This window comes from Misgurnus anguillicaudatus, chromosome 24 (genome assembly GCF_027580225.2).
Source record: "Misgurnus anguillicaudatus chromosome 24, ASM2758022v2, whole genome shotgun sequence".
NCBI classification, from domain to species: domain Eukaryota; kingdom Metazoa; phylum Chordata; class Actinopteri; order Cypriniformes; family Cobitidae; genus Misgurnus; species Misgurnus anguillicaudatus.
In genome coordinates, this window is record NC_073360.2 from 14222885 (window position 1) to 14241213 (window position 18329).

The following is an 18329-nucleotide window of genomic DNA, read 5'->3' on the forward strand; positions in this document are numbered from 1 at the left end:
AGGAACTCTTAAGGGTTAAGTATGTTACCTAGAAAGGTAGATTGGTCTGATTTAAATCCAAATAACAAAACTGATTAGCCCTAATTGCCAGTTAGTCAGAATCATTCTTAAGACGCAGTCTTAATGTCACGGCTATGTTTATGCAACCGGCCACAGGTCTTTGTGTTATAAAACCTGTGAAGAGAAATCTGTTTTAATAATGTCAACACTGCAGTACACTATATTGCAAATATGTAATATGTACAGTATGTAGCAAAAACTGTGAACCTAGGCCCAAAGGTCTTTGTTTGCTACATACTCTACATATTACACTGATGTACTCCAATGCACTCTCAACAGAATCAGTAAAAATTCTGTATTATGCACATATGAAACTTATATTTGTTTCCAAAATCATAGAAAACACTGACCATCTTTGGAAGATGGGTTGGGCCCTAACTGTGGAAAAACAGGTTTGCATACTTCTCATATGTGAGTCATCATATACTGAAGTTCCCATTAAAAATAACTGCTGTTGTCAGGTGTGAGATACTGATTCTTTTATTGTGTAACTAGGACTTCTTGTTTTGCATAGTTGGCAACATGTTTTACTGTAAATTAAAAAAGCTTCAATGAGTCTTTATAAACATGCACAAGCATGACACGTATGCATTTGTCTTACTGGGATGGGTGTAGTGTGATCTTACTGTATAACTCACTCTGATGTCTTAAGTACTTTTCAACTCAGTACCTCGATCAAGTATAAGCGCTCGACCATCACCCAACTCCACCCGATATCCAGAGACGTCATTTACTAGAGTACACTGCATCTTCATTCACAGGTGAGTACAGCTGAATTACAAGATATCATAACAATGTTAACTACATTTACATTGTAACTAAACTAAAAATGTTGTTACTATTTGATTTATTATTTTAAATTTAGGCTAAAATGTTTGCGCACTCTGTTTGTATTTCAAATAACAGTTAATTTTTTTATGTTTCCTCTACTAAAGAATCCAGCTAAGACCAGCATAAGCTAGCAAGCAGTTTTTTCTGGTCTCCCAGCTCGGTTTTAGCTGGTTTTGCTGGTGAAGCAACCTGGTCTAGCAAACTGTGTTTTGGTCACTTTTTAAGCTGATCTAGCTGATCAGACTTGAAGACCAGCTGATCCACCAGCTTTGCCAGGCTGGGAGGACCAGCTTAAACCAGCTACTATCTTGAGAGTCGGGACAAAACATGTCCCATTTAGAAAAGTCTAATTTATAGCAATTAATCATGATTGACATAATTACAAAGTAAAATCTAAAGGAATTGTATATACATATCTGATTTTTAGAATAAACTTTTTTTTGGGGGGCGGATTTTTTTTAAATGTGTGGTCTGTGGTTAGAAGGTCCATGTTATTGCACTTGTCCTCAGCAAGAGGTCACAGTATTAATCATCGCAAAAAACTTTAAAAAAGCTCTACAATTGTGAAAACATATATATTCAATAAAAAATAAGGGGTATAAATATAAAAAAACAATGCATCAAGTGAACATCAAACAATATTTTCCCTAAAAATCTACCTATTAAAGTTGTGTCCTCAGTTTCTGTCAACTCCGTCAGATTTTTTTTATAAAGCTATTTAAATCAGGAAAATCAGGTCAGCTATATCCTTGAGGACCCCTTTTCATCTCCCTGACTGTGGTGAATGCAGCACTACCAAACATTATCTGTTATGTCTACTTTTTTTATATATTTTAGACAAATGTCAATATACCTATGGTCACAGCTGCACCATGTCAACACCATCTTTCTGTTAAGATACTTTTTTAAACCATAGTGGATTGAATTTAAGCATTTTAGTGAGGTTATTGGGACAGCTAGCAACTGAGGAAAAACTACCTAGCTGCAGTGTACAATAAATGTTTTGGAGGGAAAAAACATGCTCTTATGTCAACTCCGTCAGACGTCAACTATGAACAGACATAGAACCTGACGGAGTTGACCTGTAAGCTGATGGAGTTGACAAATCCACCAATAACCTCTTAATGTGCGATTATAATATTATTTGTGAATATAGTGAAGGATTAAACCGTTATTTCAGGGTTTTATTTACACATAAATGCACACATAGCATGCATTACATTATTTAACCATACACATCTGACTTGTAAAGAATGGGCAGGCAGTGGTCTGCTTGTTATTGTGTAACATGTAACATATATATACACATATATATATACTCATCAGACCAGGCAACGTTTTTCCAATCTTCTATTGTCCAATTTTGGTGAGCTTGTGCGAACTGTAGCCTCATTTTCCTATTCTTTGCTGTCAGGAATGACACCCAGTGTGGTCTTCTGCTGCTGTAGCCCATCCGCCTCAAGGTTCGACGTGTTGCGCGTTCAGAGATGCTCGCTCTTCTGCATACCTCGGTTGTAGCAAGTGGTTATTTGAGTTACTGTTTCCTATCAGCTCAAACCAGACTGGGCATTCTTTTCTGACCTTTGGCATCAACAAGGCATTTGTGCACACAAAACTTCCACTCACTGGATATTTTCTCTTTTTTTGGACCATTCTCTGTAAACCCTAGAGACGGTTGTGCGTGAAAATGCCAGTAGATCAGCAGTTTCTGAAATACTCAGACCAGTTCGTCTGGCACCAACAACCATGCCACACTCAAAGTCCATCAAATTAAGCTTTCTTCCCCATTCTGACACTCGGTTTGAACTGCAGCAGATCGTATTGACCATGTCTACAATCCATAAATGCATTGAGTTGCTACCATATGATTGGCTGATTAGAAATTTGCATTAATGCTCAGTTCGACTGGTGTACCTAATAAAGTGGCCGGTGAGTGTGTATATATATATGTCTATATATGATGCAGGTCAATCATACATCCAACACACCCAAACACACACATGTGAAATGAAAACAGAGGCGGAGGAGGGCCCCTGGTTTCCCTTATTGTTCTTTTTTTGAAACGGTTTATGTGCAATATCTTTATTATAGTTTGCTTTACAGTAAGTTGAATACTCTACTAACAATGAGTAGTTTTAGTTGTAGTGTTTGAAGAGCACATCTGTCGGATGACGTATGCGAAATTATACAACAGTTCTTTCTGGTTCTCGAATCTGATGGCGTGCAATATTCTACTGATAACGGCACAGTAACCGCTTTACCTTTCGTATCATTCCGCCACCTAGTAAATGAAGGTCCTCTAAACAGGCTCATCTCTGAATGGAAAAACTGCAGGCACACACGGACACACACAAACGCACTGTTTTGAATCACTCTCCGTGTGTCTCATTAGTTCACTAGCTCGTAAATCAGTGTGTGAATCCCAATCTGAAGTTATTATTCCGTCAAAGATCAGCGCTCATGGATGTTACGTTAAACTTAATGGGAGTAATGTCTTGTCACATCGTGTGGACACTTGGAAAGAGCAATGTAAATTATTTTTTTCTGGAGCAATATCTCTTCTCAGAAGGCGTGGAACTGCAGGTAAACTGCAGGTAAACACCGCAGCTTTTGCTTCTTGTCAATTAAGAAAAAAACATTTGCATAAAAAACGTGTTTCTGAAGAATTTATGTTAATGTGCAATACCGCGATTGTCCACTAGATAGCGGACTTACCCAATTTATGGATAAACTGAAGCCAAAACGTTATTTACTAATTTTATGTTTGATATTCGTTCTGAATCTGATCTCTAACTAAATTCCTTCACAAAAATGCAATTGTGTGTATTTGTAAAGAAAAATACCAATATTTCAGAGTTTATAAGCAGGGAAAAAATAGGATGAAACGGGTTTTTCACTTTTCTTATTGTTTGTTTGAAAGTAGAGGGTCGGTTCTTTCATTTGATATATTTGTATGTTTATATATTTTTAGAAGAAAAATTTCCTTGAAGGCATTTTGTAAAACTTTTGTGAAAATCATAAAAAATGCTGGCGGGCAACTTTTCGAAAAATGGCTGGTGGGGAATGAGTTAATGTAAAAAAATCTGTTTTTAAATAAAATAACCCAACAAGCTTATTTATGTTGCATCATAATTCATTAATAATAATAACATTAGAGCATTTTTATAACTTGATAAAAATTATATGAAGAAACAATATTAAATAATATAGCTGCTGTTAAAATCATTTAACATTCTTTAAACAGACAGAATTCCTGTACTATGTGTTTATTCGTATAAAACACAAATTGCCTCTTTTTAATCTATTCATATTTCTGATTTCATTCAATGGATTTAATGTTTATTCAATAAATATCACCAGCTAAAAAGTCATTTGTACTTGAGTAGTTTTTAAGAGGGGTACTTTGTACTTTTACTTAAGTACATTTTTAACACCAGTACTTTTACTTGTAATCGAGTATTATTTTAGCAACTACTTGTACTTATACTTGAATACAAATTTTCAGTACTCTTTCCACCTCTGCTGTTCAATAATCAGCAATGCACACATATATTTTGTCAACACCATCAGTTTTTTGTCAACACCGTCAGATCTTCCAACAGCGTTGGATGTATTTTTTTGTTAATCTTTTGGGGAAAAATATATTCTTTCTTCAGTTTATGTTGTTTTTGTAATAAAGGACCATCTGATCTACCATCTCTTATGTTTAATTTATTTAAGGAAATTGTTTTTACAATATTGAAGTTAAATCAATGTTTGAAAATGCTAATATTTAGAAATCTGAGTTTTCAGAATAGTGTGGAATCACAACCTAAGTTTATATATTGTATTTTTTTTACATATCATATCAGAGTTTTTAGTGTGTCTGATGGAGTTGACACAAATCCAGTTCTGAAGGGAAACATGTTTATTTTTTAAAAATGTGTTTTTATTTAGAACCTGTTCCTTTACATGGTTAAATAGCTAAGACCTTTCTCTACAGAAACATATAACTTTAATTGATATAGTGTGTATTTTAAAAAACAGTTTTTTAAAACCTGTTTTGTCCCGACTCTCAAGAATCAGTGATTTATATATATATATATATATATATATGTATATATATATATATATATATATATATATATATATACACACACACACACACACACACACACACACACACACATATAATACTTATACTTAAGCTTGGCCCAAATGTTTTAAAACATAGATTACCTAGAAATCACCACAAAGGGCACAGCTAATCAGATCTCACAAAACATCTTTTGTTTGTTTTAGAAAGAACAAAAACAATGCAGAAGGTGTATTGTTGGGTGTACTGATTGCGGGTGTGGTATGGTATAATACAAACATTCCCAAACTTGTTTGAGTAATGATGGTATATGCTAAGACAAGTAAAATTAAGAATCAGAAAGTATGTTAAAATAATTTTTATTCCACTGAGAGGAGAGTTGTAGACCCAAGTACAGTTTTATTGACAAAAACAGGAACAACCACAAAGCGTGGCTTGGCATGACACCTTCAGCAGATACATTTAAACAAAGCTTCACAAAGGACAATGGGAAACATGAAGGCTTATATACAGACAGGGAACCAATCAGAACATGACACATCAAGGAATGGGGAAACAAGAGACAACCATGACAATGAAGATTTTCAAAATAAAAGACATGACTATAAAACAGAAAACTTCATAGTCTGTGAGTATTTCAAGACTGTAGGTGGATGGGCCAGGTCTGTGGAGCAGCGGCAGGCTTCAGCCTGTGAAGCAGCAACAGGCCTCAGCCCTTATTAGCTCCCCCCAAAATACTTAAGGGAGCGGTGGCCATCTTGGAAACTGGTTCTAGCATGGCGTGGCCATCTTGGGAACTGGTGCAGGCATGGTGGTGGCCATCTTGGGAACTGGTTCAGGCATGGTAGGTTGCTCAGAAGACTCTTGTGGAACAAAAGAGCAGAGAGCAGACCAAACACGTCACAGAGCCATGGCAAACACAAGGAGCACAGAAGACAAAGGAAATACTTCAGGCACCATAGAGACCACAAAACTGAGACCATTGGACTAGGAGCACCAGCCTCCCACACTGACAAAAGTGGAGTGCCTGCCAGATTCAAAACCAGCCACCTGGTCCTGAAGTTCTTCAGAAGCAATGTAGAGGCGGCCATAGTAAATGGACTGCATTTATATAGCGCTTTCATAGACCAATGGCCATCAAAGCTCTTTACATATTGCCTCACATTCACCCATTCATCACTGACACATCGACACTGGGGTCAGCCATGCAAGGCACCATCCAGCTCGTCGGGAGCAGCTGGGGTTAGGTGACTTGCTCAAGGACACATCGGCACTTGGTCAGGTGGAGCCGGGGATTGAACTACCAACCTTCCGACCTACATGAACCACTCAATCACTGCCGCCCCTTGTGAAATGGCTCAGGTGCGGTGGGTTCAGTATTTTCAGCCATCTCACCTGTGTGCTCTGGCTGAGCCAGGGGTGGACTAGCACTCTGGAGCACCGGGACGTTTCCCGGTGGCCTGGCAATCGTTCTGGTCTGCCGTGCAATCAGCTCAGGTTAACATGATATGGACCGTTTTTCCATCCGTTTTTCCATTCACACTGCCAATGATTTGCCGGCATCTGTAAGGTCCCGGAAAGACACTGACCTGTTTAAAGTCCTGCACTATCTTCTGCGCAGCATCTGAAGTTTGCATGTTATTTATTATTTCTCTCTTCAGAAACCACTCGCGTGCATTTTCGTTTATGATAAGACTATTAAGGAGCGCATGACGCGCCGTTCTATGCTGGTAATTAATCGCCGCTTCAGAGTGGATATTTGAGGAGCTCCCTGATCTCTGCTTTAATCCAGTTTTCAGACATTTCTCATCGTTTTAAGGAGCTGAACAATATATCTTGTTGGGGTGACGCACGGGCATTTTTGTTTATTATAAGCTTAAATGAGCATGTGACGCGATATTCTTTGCGGCTGAATGATCTCCGTATCAGTGCAGTAACTGACAAGTTAACTTACCTGATATCTACGTCAGTCCAGTTAGCTGTCATTTCTCGTCATGAATGTTGTATTGCATGTAAATCCCTTATTTTAAAAAGTTGAACCAACCTCATGTTGCCATGGCAAGCATGTCATTGTTTATGCGTCTCATTTATCATTTCCCGAAAACTGCTTCAATCTGGTTTGCGACATTTCTCATGGTGAATGTTTATATGCATGTAAATCTCTTGTTTAAAGAGCTGAACCATAACATAACTTTTGTTGTGATGACGCGTGTCCTCACTACGACACGCCCATTACGCCACTGTTTCAGCTTCTTGTTCACACAGAGGGTTTTCCGTGTATCTTACTAGGTCCTCTTTCCGGCAACGATTTCAGAAGATTTACTGGACGTGTTTGCGTTCACACAGAAGCTTGTCTGGCAATTTTACGGTTATTTTCTGGCACCAAAGGTCTGTGCGAATGGGTTTTAGGACTATGGGGCTCCTCATCCACAGTTCCTTCAGTGAAAGAAGAGGCAATTAGCAATAAAGCAATGTCTATAAATTCCAATGAAGTTCCCACTTTGTAACTCCACAGCATTAAATAAGAAATTATTTTGTTAAGTCCAAAGCAAATGTCCATAAAAGGACAATGGGAAACATGAAGGCTTATATTAGGGTGACCATACGTGCCATTCTTCCCTGACGCATCCCGTCCAGGATTTCGGTGCGTCTTCTGGAAGTTGTATTTGTTGACCGCATATGCCATTCAGTTAAAAACATAAGATATACAATCGTAGTTTCATTCTTACCTTAAAATGTAACGGTTGCTTTTCTGTAATAAAAATAATAATCCTCTATGACGTATGCGGTCAACAAATACGACTTCCAGGAGACGAACACAAAATCCTGGTCGGAATGAGTCCGGGAAGAATGGCACGTATGGTCACCCTACTTATATACAGACAGGGAACCAATCAGAACATGACACATCAGGGAATGGGAAAGCAAGAGAAAACCATGACAATGAAGATATTCAGAATAAAAAACATGACTACAAAACAGAACTTCATAATAAAAGACAGGAACAATGAACAAAACAAGAACACATAACACAACTGTGATATAACCCTAACACATGGATTCAGTTTTTATATTTATATTTAAGTAAAATGTAATAAAAATAATATTTGTTCTGTAATTAAAATATATTTTGTCTTTGCGTAGAAAACTTAGACTGGGGCATTGGAAAACCTCTTGTTGCACAAATCAAGTACTCAATCTGCAAAACTAAGAGAGAAAAACGCTTTTTGACCAACTAAACAACTGAAGCATCATGGCGCGTGAAGATGACTACTGCTCCATTATGACTGGTCTGAGTGAGCTTGACTTTCAAGGACAAGCGGTCCCTAGTGATCTTGTGTTGATCGGTTCTGATGCCTTTCCACTTGCCATGAATCCAAGAGGTCAAGTTCTGATGGCTGCATCTCGTTACGGTCAGGGACGTGTGGTGGTGTTGGGACACGAAGACTACTTGACCCGTTTCCCCAACCTGATAGAGAATGCCCTGATGTGGCTCATGCCATGTACCGGTGATGCCAGCATTGTAGGGATTCAGAAGAATTTAGGAAGAGTAGCTGAAAACTTCCGCAATTCATCTATCAGCACCGAGCTTGGAGATTTTCGGGAGGGATTGGCTGTATATATCACAGATGCTTACAGCGTTGACGCTTGTGCAAAGGATTTGATTGCTTTTGTCAAAGCTGGGGGCGGTTTAATTATTGCTGGCCAAGCATGGCACTGGTCTTACTCTCATTCAAAGGAGGATGTTTTTCTGAACTTTCCTGGAAACAAGGTTTGCAGCGTCGCAGGAATTTACTTTACGGAACACCAAGGAGAACGTGGCGTATTCCCTGTTCCTTCAAATATCCCATCTAGTTGGCTTGCTGTATCGTAAGTTCAGCAGACATTTTAGCTTTGACCTACTTATTTTAGTAAACACATTTTTCAAACTTTCTTGTAACAATTTTATTGTTATTTTTCAGAATCGTCAAGGATTTTAAGAATGATCTAGAATTCCTGCTGAAAGGTGTGCCTCAGTTTGACATCCAAGGTGGGGCTGTGGCTTCTGAGCTGATGGTGCATGGATTATTATCATTTCCTATTGCAGTCGCTCCACCAGGAAAAGTATTCATTGCCGGTGCCTACTATGGACAAGGACGGGTAATTGTGTTAACCCATGAAGGCTACCTGGGCCGTGAATCTCTGTCTACTTTCCTGATTAATGCTATCAACTGGCTTGATGAGGGGCGTAAAGGCATTATTGGGATCAGTCCCAACCTTGGAGGAGCCCAAAAGATACTGACCAAATCCGGTCTGAACTGCCAGTTAACAAACTTGAGAAAAGATCTCAGTGTCTACGTCTGCACTTCCTACAGTGATGCAGAGTGTAAAAAGATCCAAGAATTTGTGGCAGAAGGTAGTGGTCTTCTGATCGGAGGTCATGCCTGGCATTGGGCCCAGACAAACCATGGCCGCAATGTGATGACTGAATACCCAGGAAATCGCATTCTTAACAAGATGGGACTGAGTATTTTGGGCAGCACTGTGAATGGAGGATTATACAAAGCCCCAGATATCAAGGAGGGCGTTAAAGATGTGTACCACTTTCGTAATGTACTGAGACAGTTTGGGAAACATGTAACCAAGGGGCAAAATCTTGCTCCTCATGTAGAGGGTTCCCTAAAACAACTTGGCAATGACTGTACCAAATACCTTGGTATGCGTACACATGACTGTGCTTCTTATAGTTCAATGGTAACTCATTTTACGGACATGGTGAAGGAGATTGGTGTTCCACAGGTGTGTAGTACGTGCCCTATTAAAGCCCCCAAAGACTACCTTATGCTCCAAATTGCGACTGAACTTTACAAAACCATGTCTGACCCTGATGCACTGCTGCCATACATCATTAAGGATATACCTGACCTGCCCACTGTGACTGATGCAAGAGTTCGTATTAGTGCTGACACTGGTGGTATAAAAGTTTTCTTTTAAATTCGCAAGTAGGTGAGAATTGACTTGTTACACACACGAGTTGTTATCGTGTATTTAACAGCACATCACTTGTTTCAGGTTCTGAAGCATGGATAAGCACAGGCTTGTATCTTTCTCCTGGTATGAGGACACAGATGGTAATACCTCCAGAGCTCATTGGGAAAAACTGGAAGGTGATCGAATTTATACCCTCAAGTACATTATTTTTATGTGTCCAGTCTAATACTATATATGTGACCTGATCCAGCAAAATGAGTCACAGTGACCCAATTTCAAAATTGAGATTTTGTGTAACAAATTAAAGAGAAGAGAACTTTCAAATGATATCCTAGTCAAAGTCATACCTTGAATGGTTTTAAAGATATAGACATTTGAATTATGATCGTCTGCCCTCTTTTTCCAATTGAAAACCTTGGGAAAATCGCTTTTAAAGTTTTTTGCCTGTTTTTTTGTAAATATCTATTAAAGTCCATTGCATTTTTAAAGGGATAAACTATTTGTTTTGCAGCTTAATTTGACCAATGACATTAATATATATAAATGCTATTACAATAAACCAGGTTAAACCAGGCTGAAGCTCAAATTATTGTAAAGTATTTATTTGAATAAATATTTTAAAAGGCACTTTTACAAATATTTATTAAAATCAGAAAGATTGAACAGAAGTGCTACATTTTTGCTAGAGAGAGAAAGAGTGTGTGCATGTGTGCGCACACGTGTGTGCGAGGCAGAGAGACAAACAAAAAGAAAACAAACAATGCTAGCCTATGCAATCATATCTTTGTGTAGGCTAGTTGACAATAAAAGTGTAACAAATTCATAACGGAGTTACCAACAGTTAAATATTGGTTTAAAATAATTGTTTATACAGAGTGCTCCGAGTCTCACAGGAAGATGACTAGACCAATCGCGTGCCCCGGGGTTTCCCATTGACAAATGATCAGCGTTTGTCTAGATTTCTAAGATTTTTGATTGGCTCTATATGCAACGTGTTTAATCATATTTGGAGTGACTTTCAGGGGATACTCGGGAAATGCTCTGAGGTGACGAGAGGTTTTGAGAAAAGCAATGTTCCAGCAAATTTAGTAAAACTACGAAACTTTGGGAGATTATTTTTGAATGTCTGTTCTTTGAAATTAGCTAAAAAAATATTATTCCATTGTTTTTTCACATTATCGGCCCATATCTTAAAATGGAACGTTGCATCTTCCGACTCATTTCGCCAGAGCTGTATATTGGCAATTTTTGTTAACTTGTATTCTACACTTAATCACACATTAATAGGGTGATGACAGCATGTTTTCCAACTGTCTGTAGGTCCAGATTGGTTGTCACACAGATAACATTGGGGCCGCAGATGTTTTGAGACGAGCTCCTGTGGTCCATGAGCGCTTCTTGTTGGACAATGAAATGGTCCAGATCTGTAATCTATGGGGAGGGCTCATCTACCTAGTTGCACCTCCCAAAACCAAAGTGGATGGGGTGGAAATTGTGGTGCAGACTGCTGTACAGGCTCCATACTTTAAGTCTGGTAAGAATGTTAAATAAAAAATAACAATTAACATCACAGTGAGATTTCAAACTTAATATTCATATTCAGAAGATGAATATCAGTGAAATATGTTTCAAAACCATGTAAAATAGTGTAGTATAGTTTGGAAAGCTGACTGGGTTTGTCCCTTTAGGAGAGACCAGTGTAGCTGACTGGGTCGGTGGGATCCGTCAGGCGCCAGCACCCTGGGCGGAGCTTGAGTTTGAGAACCTCATCATCACATTACATTCAGATGTGATACGGAATCTGGATCATCCTGATGAGGTGGCGAAACTTTGGGATTTAATAATGAGAGGCATAGCTGACCTGGCAGCAATACCTCATAAGTTTCCCCGCAAGGAGCGATTTGTTGCAGATGTTCAGATCTCTGTCGGTATGAGATACTACTAAACGCATAGTTCACCCAAAAATGAAAATAATGTCATTAATGACTCACCCTCATGTCATTGCAAACTCGTAAGAACTCCATTCATCTTCGGAACACAGATGTTTAGGATGTTTTATATTTGGTCTGGGAGCTTGTTGACCCTTTATTGAAAATCTATGCGCGGTGTGCTGTCCATGTCAGGAAAGGTAATGGAAGCGTCATCGATGCGGTCCATGTGACATCAGTGGGTCAGTTGGAATGTGTTGAGGCATCGAAGGTACATTTTGGTCCAAAATTAGCAAAAGTTGCGAGTTTATTCAGCATTGTCTTCTCTTCCGCATCTGTTGTGAAGCCCATGCGTGAGACTAAAGTCATTTGACTGCAGGTTTTTTTTCAAACTTACAGTGTGCGTCTCTTTCAGACTGTAAACGAAGCCCAGGTGCACAAAAAAAGACCTGGGGCACACCAGATAACACTTCATCTGCGTAACTGCAGTCACCTGAAGAGAAGACAATGCTGAATAAAGTTGTAATTTTAGTTATTTTGGACCAAAATTTATTTTTGATGTTTCAACAAATTCTAACTGACACACTGATGTCACATGGACTACTTCTCTGCCTCCAGATCTTGCATAAATGCCGTAAGATGTCAATGCAAGATGAATTAATCGAATATAATTACAGCCACCATGATTTTTTGTAAAATTGCAAAAAATTTTGCAGTTTTTATTTAATACTATCACTGTAGCCTACAGTACTTGAAAAATAAACAGCAACCCACACCCACTATTTGCTTACATTCTTGGGTTTGGGGCTCAATAATTTACTGTCATTATATTGAATCTGTTTGAATAGAAAAACATTTAATAATCAGTTGTGGCTCGTGACTGCTCATCCGAGGGGCGCCAATTCAAAATAAGTGTCATGTGTGTTGCTTGCGTTTTCAAAATATGTGTTTGTTGCGTCATGTAAACCATGTGCATTGTCAAAATAAGTGCCTGGTGCACGTGTCAAAACCGTTTATGATAAAAGAGACGCTCACGTTCACAAAATACACACAGGATCTCTAGATGCGCAGAATACATATTTTGAAAAAAGGAAACACACATGACGGGCTAGATTACATGTTGTGATGAACTTCGCATTGAGCGCCGGCCGCCACTTTTAATTATCTTCTTCTATATTCTGAAAAAGACATACTGTGAATAATTTGGGGTAAAGTACAGTAATACTATTCTATTAGAAACCCACTCCTCATTTTATCCCCAGGCTTTATGCATGCTGGATATCCCATCATGATTCAGTCCAGCTCCGCCCAAGAACTGATAAATCCAGAAAGTGCCCGTAAAAAGGGTATGTGGGGATTTATACATGAGCTTGGTCATAACCAGCAGCGTGGAGTTTGGGAGTTTCCTCCACACACAACTGAGTGCACCTGCAACCTGTGGTCAGTGTATGTGCATGAGGAGGTGCTTGGTGTCGACAGGGCTACTGCTCACCCAGGCATGGCCCTAGATGGTCGCCAGGCTCGTGCCAGAGATTATGCCAAAGGTGGGAGGGATTTGAAAAAATGGAGCATGTGGATAGCACTGGAGACTTATATGCAGGTAGGAACATACAGAACAATGTTTCTTGTTTTTGCTTGTTAAAGCCGCAACCCGGAACTTTTGCTGGTCTATTCAGCTCTGTTTGAAACAACAACAAAAAAATCGTACTACACATCTTTAATTGAAAAACATTATTATAAGCTCACTTTTTATCTACTTGCTCAATAACTGTTCTTTATTTCTAACCAAGAACTGTATGTATGGCAGCTTTAATAAACTTCACTAATTTTAGACGATCAACTAATTTTATATCATGGATGAAAATAATCGAAAATTAGAAAATAAAACCAATAATAATTTCATTTAATCATCACTGTATTCATAATCATATACACTTCATATTTTTTAAGCTTCAAGGCAAATTTGGCTGGGATGCTTTCAAGAAGGTTTTTGCTGCCTATCATGTCATGACTGGAGTGCCCAATAAAAATCCAGTCAAGATGAATCTGTATGCTGAGACCTTCTCCAAGGTGGTGAACATGAATCTGTCGTCCTTCTTCAAAGCCTGGGGTTGGCCGATCGAGCCCAGCACTGAGCAGAAGATCTCTCATCTCCCAGAGTGGAGCGATCATCCTATGAAGCAGGATAAATAAGACACCTGAGAGAGTTTTAATAATTACAGGGCGAAATCTGATTAAAATAAGACAAAATAGATTAATATGGGTTAATAGAGAGCTGCATGTATGAAAACTTTTTGTAGGCTAAAACCTGGACCGGAGTTATCATTTCAGCTCTTCCAGTTCTCTTGTCCCAACGTCAGTGTGTTTTTGGTTAAATGTTAAATAAGATCTGTGGTTAACAAAAGCTTAAGATATATTTACATGTTTTTTTTAAAACACACAACACACAAGTAACTTATAATTTTTACAAAGTTTATAAAGTTTTACATGTCTTTAAAAAGGCGGTTGCTAAAAAGCAACGTGAGACAGATGATGTAAATAGCACAATTCCCAAACTATGTTTATCTATTATCCAAACTAGTTGTGTTCATTGTTAAGATTATCTTGATGATCAAAATGTGTAAATATCATAAACTTTTGTTGACCACATGCAGAGCTTATTTTTAAAATGTGATGCAAAGCCTATGAAAAAATTACACTGATTTTTGTAATGGGGACCCATGTGAAGCTAACCTCATCCATGCAGCTCTCTTTAGGTTGTTTTTAAATACTGTATCATTTGTCTTGGTGGGCTTGGTGGTTTTCTTGGTTTTTAAACATTAGATTAGTTTAGTTTATTAATTTCAACAGTCTTTGTTGTATCTCTAGGAAATTTATATAATTTAAGATATGAACAAAAACTATATCTATATACACTTAAAACTCAGCCTGTTTACATAAGCGTAGCTCTTTGGAATGATATGTGTTTGGAAAATTGTTGAATTGCCCACTGCAAAATGGAAAAAAGGGGGTGACAACATGAAAACATTTACCTGGAAGGAAGTCAAACACAGACTTTCAGACACATCACGTTAAGGGTACATAGTTCATTTAAAAGAACCAAACACTTAAAGTAAATCAGAAAAGGAATTAACTGAATGTGACCTTAGTCCTTTTGGTGTATACAATATAGTAGCCCAATTTCATAAGAACTCCCAGCTTTCTGTGCAGCTGTTTATTTTGATACAATGTCCAAACGACACGCAAAGTGACCGAAACCTTTCCATTTTTACATCTCAAAATGAGGTCGAACCACAGGGGAACCCAGGGGCGAACCATACTCAGACCACCTCCGGAGGTGATCTGGGTACGGTTCGCTTTTGGGTTCTTTTGTGGTTTGATTTAATTTGGGTCCTTCAGGGGGGTCTGAGATCACTTGGTTTGTTCACATATACACCCTGAACTGCTCCGAGAGCATTTGGAGGGGTCAAACGAACTAGGTTTGAAAACACCCTAAAACTCACCTCCGGGGAATCCCACTGCAACTATGACTTTTTGGTAGATGCAAGTGATGCTTCAGGTGGATCGTAAAGATGAATATTAGAGTGTAATTTTTTCTGGAAAATAGGATATTAACACACAACATAAATCACTTAGATGACCTTTAAAGTAGACACATTCAAAGGTTGGCATGTTGAATGGAGCAGGTTTCCAACCCAAGAAAAATTCCTCTGGGGTGTAAAACTTGTGAAAAATATTGATGGCAAACTAGAAGCATGAACAAAAAATTCTCTTTTAACATATGGTAAAACTGTATGTAAGTAAATATACAATTATTTAACTTTGTGTCCCTCTAGGTCAGTTGGTAGAGCATTGCACTAACAATTTAAAAGGTTTTGTTTCCCACTCTTTGTAAGTCGCTTGGGATAAAAGCGTCTGCTAAATGCTTGAATGTAAATGTTTGACTCACAGGGAACACACATAAAACTAAAAGTACCCCTTCTTGTCAAGTACTGATTTTAAAGTTGTGTAATTCACTTTAAAACTGACATTCATCTGCATTGTGTAATAAAAACCTAAGTTGATTGAGTTGATTTGATTACCGGTTTGTAGGAAAAGTATTTCTTCTTTTATTCTGGGGGCCCAGTTTGCAGCATGACCTACTGAATCTGGGATAATAAGCTTGATTAAGCTTCTCCTTATCACCATGTTCTTGTTTTCTGTGGGGAGCATCATCAAAAAATGAGACACATTTTTAAATGTTTTTTAATTTTATGACAAATTCTCCCATATGGTTGTTAAACTTTCCTGGAGTCCTTTATGCATTATTATAAAAATTATATGTACTGTAAAACAAAACTTTAATAATATAATTTTTATATTTATTTTTTACAAACAGAAAATGGCTGAAAAGCATGTAGGTAAAAACCAGAATGCCAGAAAGATATTTTCTCTCATTGTGTTTTAAAACCTGTCAAAAAAAACCTGTTTTAGCAAGGGCAACAGGGCATTTAGGGACAACGGCCTACATAAATTAGGGCTAAGGTTTGTAGTGTTTTGTTTACTACATACTGAACATACAGGTACTACATACAGTTGAGTAAATAAGTGCAATACAATATCAGTAACCCGATAAACCACTGTTATTAGTAGTAGTAATATTTCTGCATTGCAAATTATTTACAGATGTAGTAGTGAAATAGAAAAATAATAGACCCATTGGTAATGACACTCTACTGAGTTATTGACCCATTTATTGAAAGACAAAAATGATTAAGGTTTTGGAGTGACCAGCCAAATACCTTGATCTCTACCCATTGAAAACTTGTGGGGTGACACTTAACCCCCTGGCGTCCAAAAACGCGGGGCCGCGTTTTGACGTGTTTTTTTCTTATCATGGCAGAATCAACTTAAAATAGTCCATCATTAATAATCATACACTTACGTGTTTGACATCATTTGAAATGGTAAAGGGTCTTCTTTAATATGTGTTCATTCACAATAACAAGAGATCTTTGTGTTTTTGTCAAATAAAGAAAATAAACAGGGTGTGCATCCAGACATTTCTGTCTCCGCCAGCTGTCTCTCAAAACACGTTACAAAAATCAATTGAAACTCCGCAAATACTCGTCACCCAAGCATGATACACATATCCAAAGAAAGCCTGAAATGTCTACTTTTAAACAAGCTAAATATACTCGAAAACAAATATTGCCTGTTTATGTAATCTGCATTGAAGTAAAGAGAGTACCGTTTTTCCTGGCTGACTTCATTATCTTTAATTTGGCCACGCCCTCAGGCTGTTGACATGGTAATGAAGACACGAGCTGTTCAACCATAACAAGCAAAGCGTAAAGTTTTATCAGATTTAAAGACTTTACCGCATGTTTGGGAGATAAACTTTACAAACATGTGAGGAATATCTTCATTTATAAGCATTTATCTTTAACGTTACCTAAGAAGAACAATGGAGAACGCACCGGGGCTGGATTAGAAGTAAGTAACGTTAACAGTTAATTTATACCATTTATATTTGCTATCATGTAACTTAATAGGCTATGCTCATGGCTTGTGCAGTTCAGCCTACATACAGTAACGTTAAGCAACCTTAGCAGACTGCACGCTTCGGATTGAAAAACTTTCGCATTGTTTACAAACGGACGCGATCTCACGCAATGGCGGATTTCACTGTTGCATGCTGTAACAGTGTTAAACACAGTTATTCACTTATATCCTTCATGGAAACTTTCAGTAAGCCTGAACTGCTGTATCTTTTAAGTGTGTGCTGTAATATGATTCCATGTTTACATGCTTATTTACAAACGAGTACGCGTGACCTCCCATAATGGCGGATATCTGTTACATGTTGTACAGTGTTAAGACACAGTTATTCACTTTCGTATCTGTCATGGCAACTTTTAGTAATGCTGCACTGCGGGGTTTGCTGTAAAATGATTCCATGTTGTTTACATGCAAGGTAATTCCATACATTGTGCTTTACACGCGACACCGTTTCTGTGAGCGCTGCACACGGAGACGCGAGCTCGCGCACATGGACGCGCCATATGCGATGTGTTTTTAAAGTTCATACGCGCTTACAGAAACACGTTTAAAACAGAAGCTAGACGTCATCTGAAAAAAAGCTTTTTATATTAATTGCTGCAGATGTTTATCTGAGATTAAGTTTATGTACAAGATAGTATATGAATGTTACTTATATAACTGATGGGTAAATATCACTGACACTAAGTAAGGGTATTCATGTGGACAATTTATGCTAACAGCTGTTTATAACTCTCTTAGAGGTCTGCATCTCTCTCATCAGTACAAAACTATGAAGTGGAAAAACCCTTTTTGGACATAAAGTTATATGGTAACATGAGCCACATGAAGTTTACAGCTCTGTTGTGTATCAGTTTCTTAGTTTATACAAAGTGTTTGAATGGGGTTTGTTTCCAAATAAACTTAAAATGTCCTACTGACCA

At 38.0% G+C, this 18329-nt stretch overlaps 1 protein-coding gene across 1 annotated transcript; it reads left to right on the forward strand.

Annotated features, from left to right (window-relative positions):
- The first annotated feature begins 511 nt into the window (after positions 1-511).
- On the forward strand, positions 512-15846 carry LOC129437756 (TRPM8 channel-associated factor homolog). The gene is made up of 8 exons (XM_055196046.2): positions 512-821; positions 8111-8836; positions 8929-9920; positions 10019-10113; positions 11258-11471; positions 11626-11865; positions 13128-13465; positions 13816-15846. The coding sequence occupies exons 2-8, from the start codon at positions 8220-8222 to the stop codon at positions 14056-14058; spliced, it is 2739 nt and encodes a 912-aa protein (XP_055052021.2). The 5' UTR covers positions 512-821; positions 8111-8219; the 3' UTR covers positions 14059-15846.
- The last annotated feature ends 2483 nt before the right edge of the window (positions 15847-18329 follow it).

Excerpts from the sequence above, each read along its gene's own strand:
- LOC129437756 (XM_055196046.2), top strand. The coding sequence starts at position 8,220 with ATGGCGCGTGAAGATGACTACTGCTCCATTATGACTGGTCTGAGTGAG. Across the intron at positions 11,472-11,625 it reads GGCTCCATACTTTAAGTCTG|GAGAGACCAGTGTAGCTGAC; the intron begins GTAAGAATGTTA and ends TTGTCCCTTTAG. Across the intron at positions 11,866-13,127 it reads AGATGTTCAGATCTCTGTCG|GCTTTATGCATGCTGGATAT; the intron begins GTATGAGATACT and ends TTTTATCCCCAG.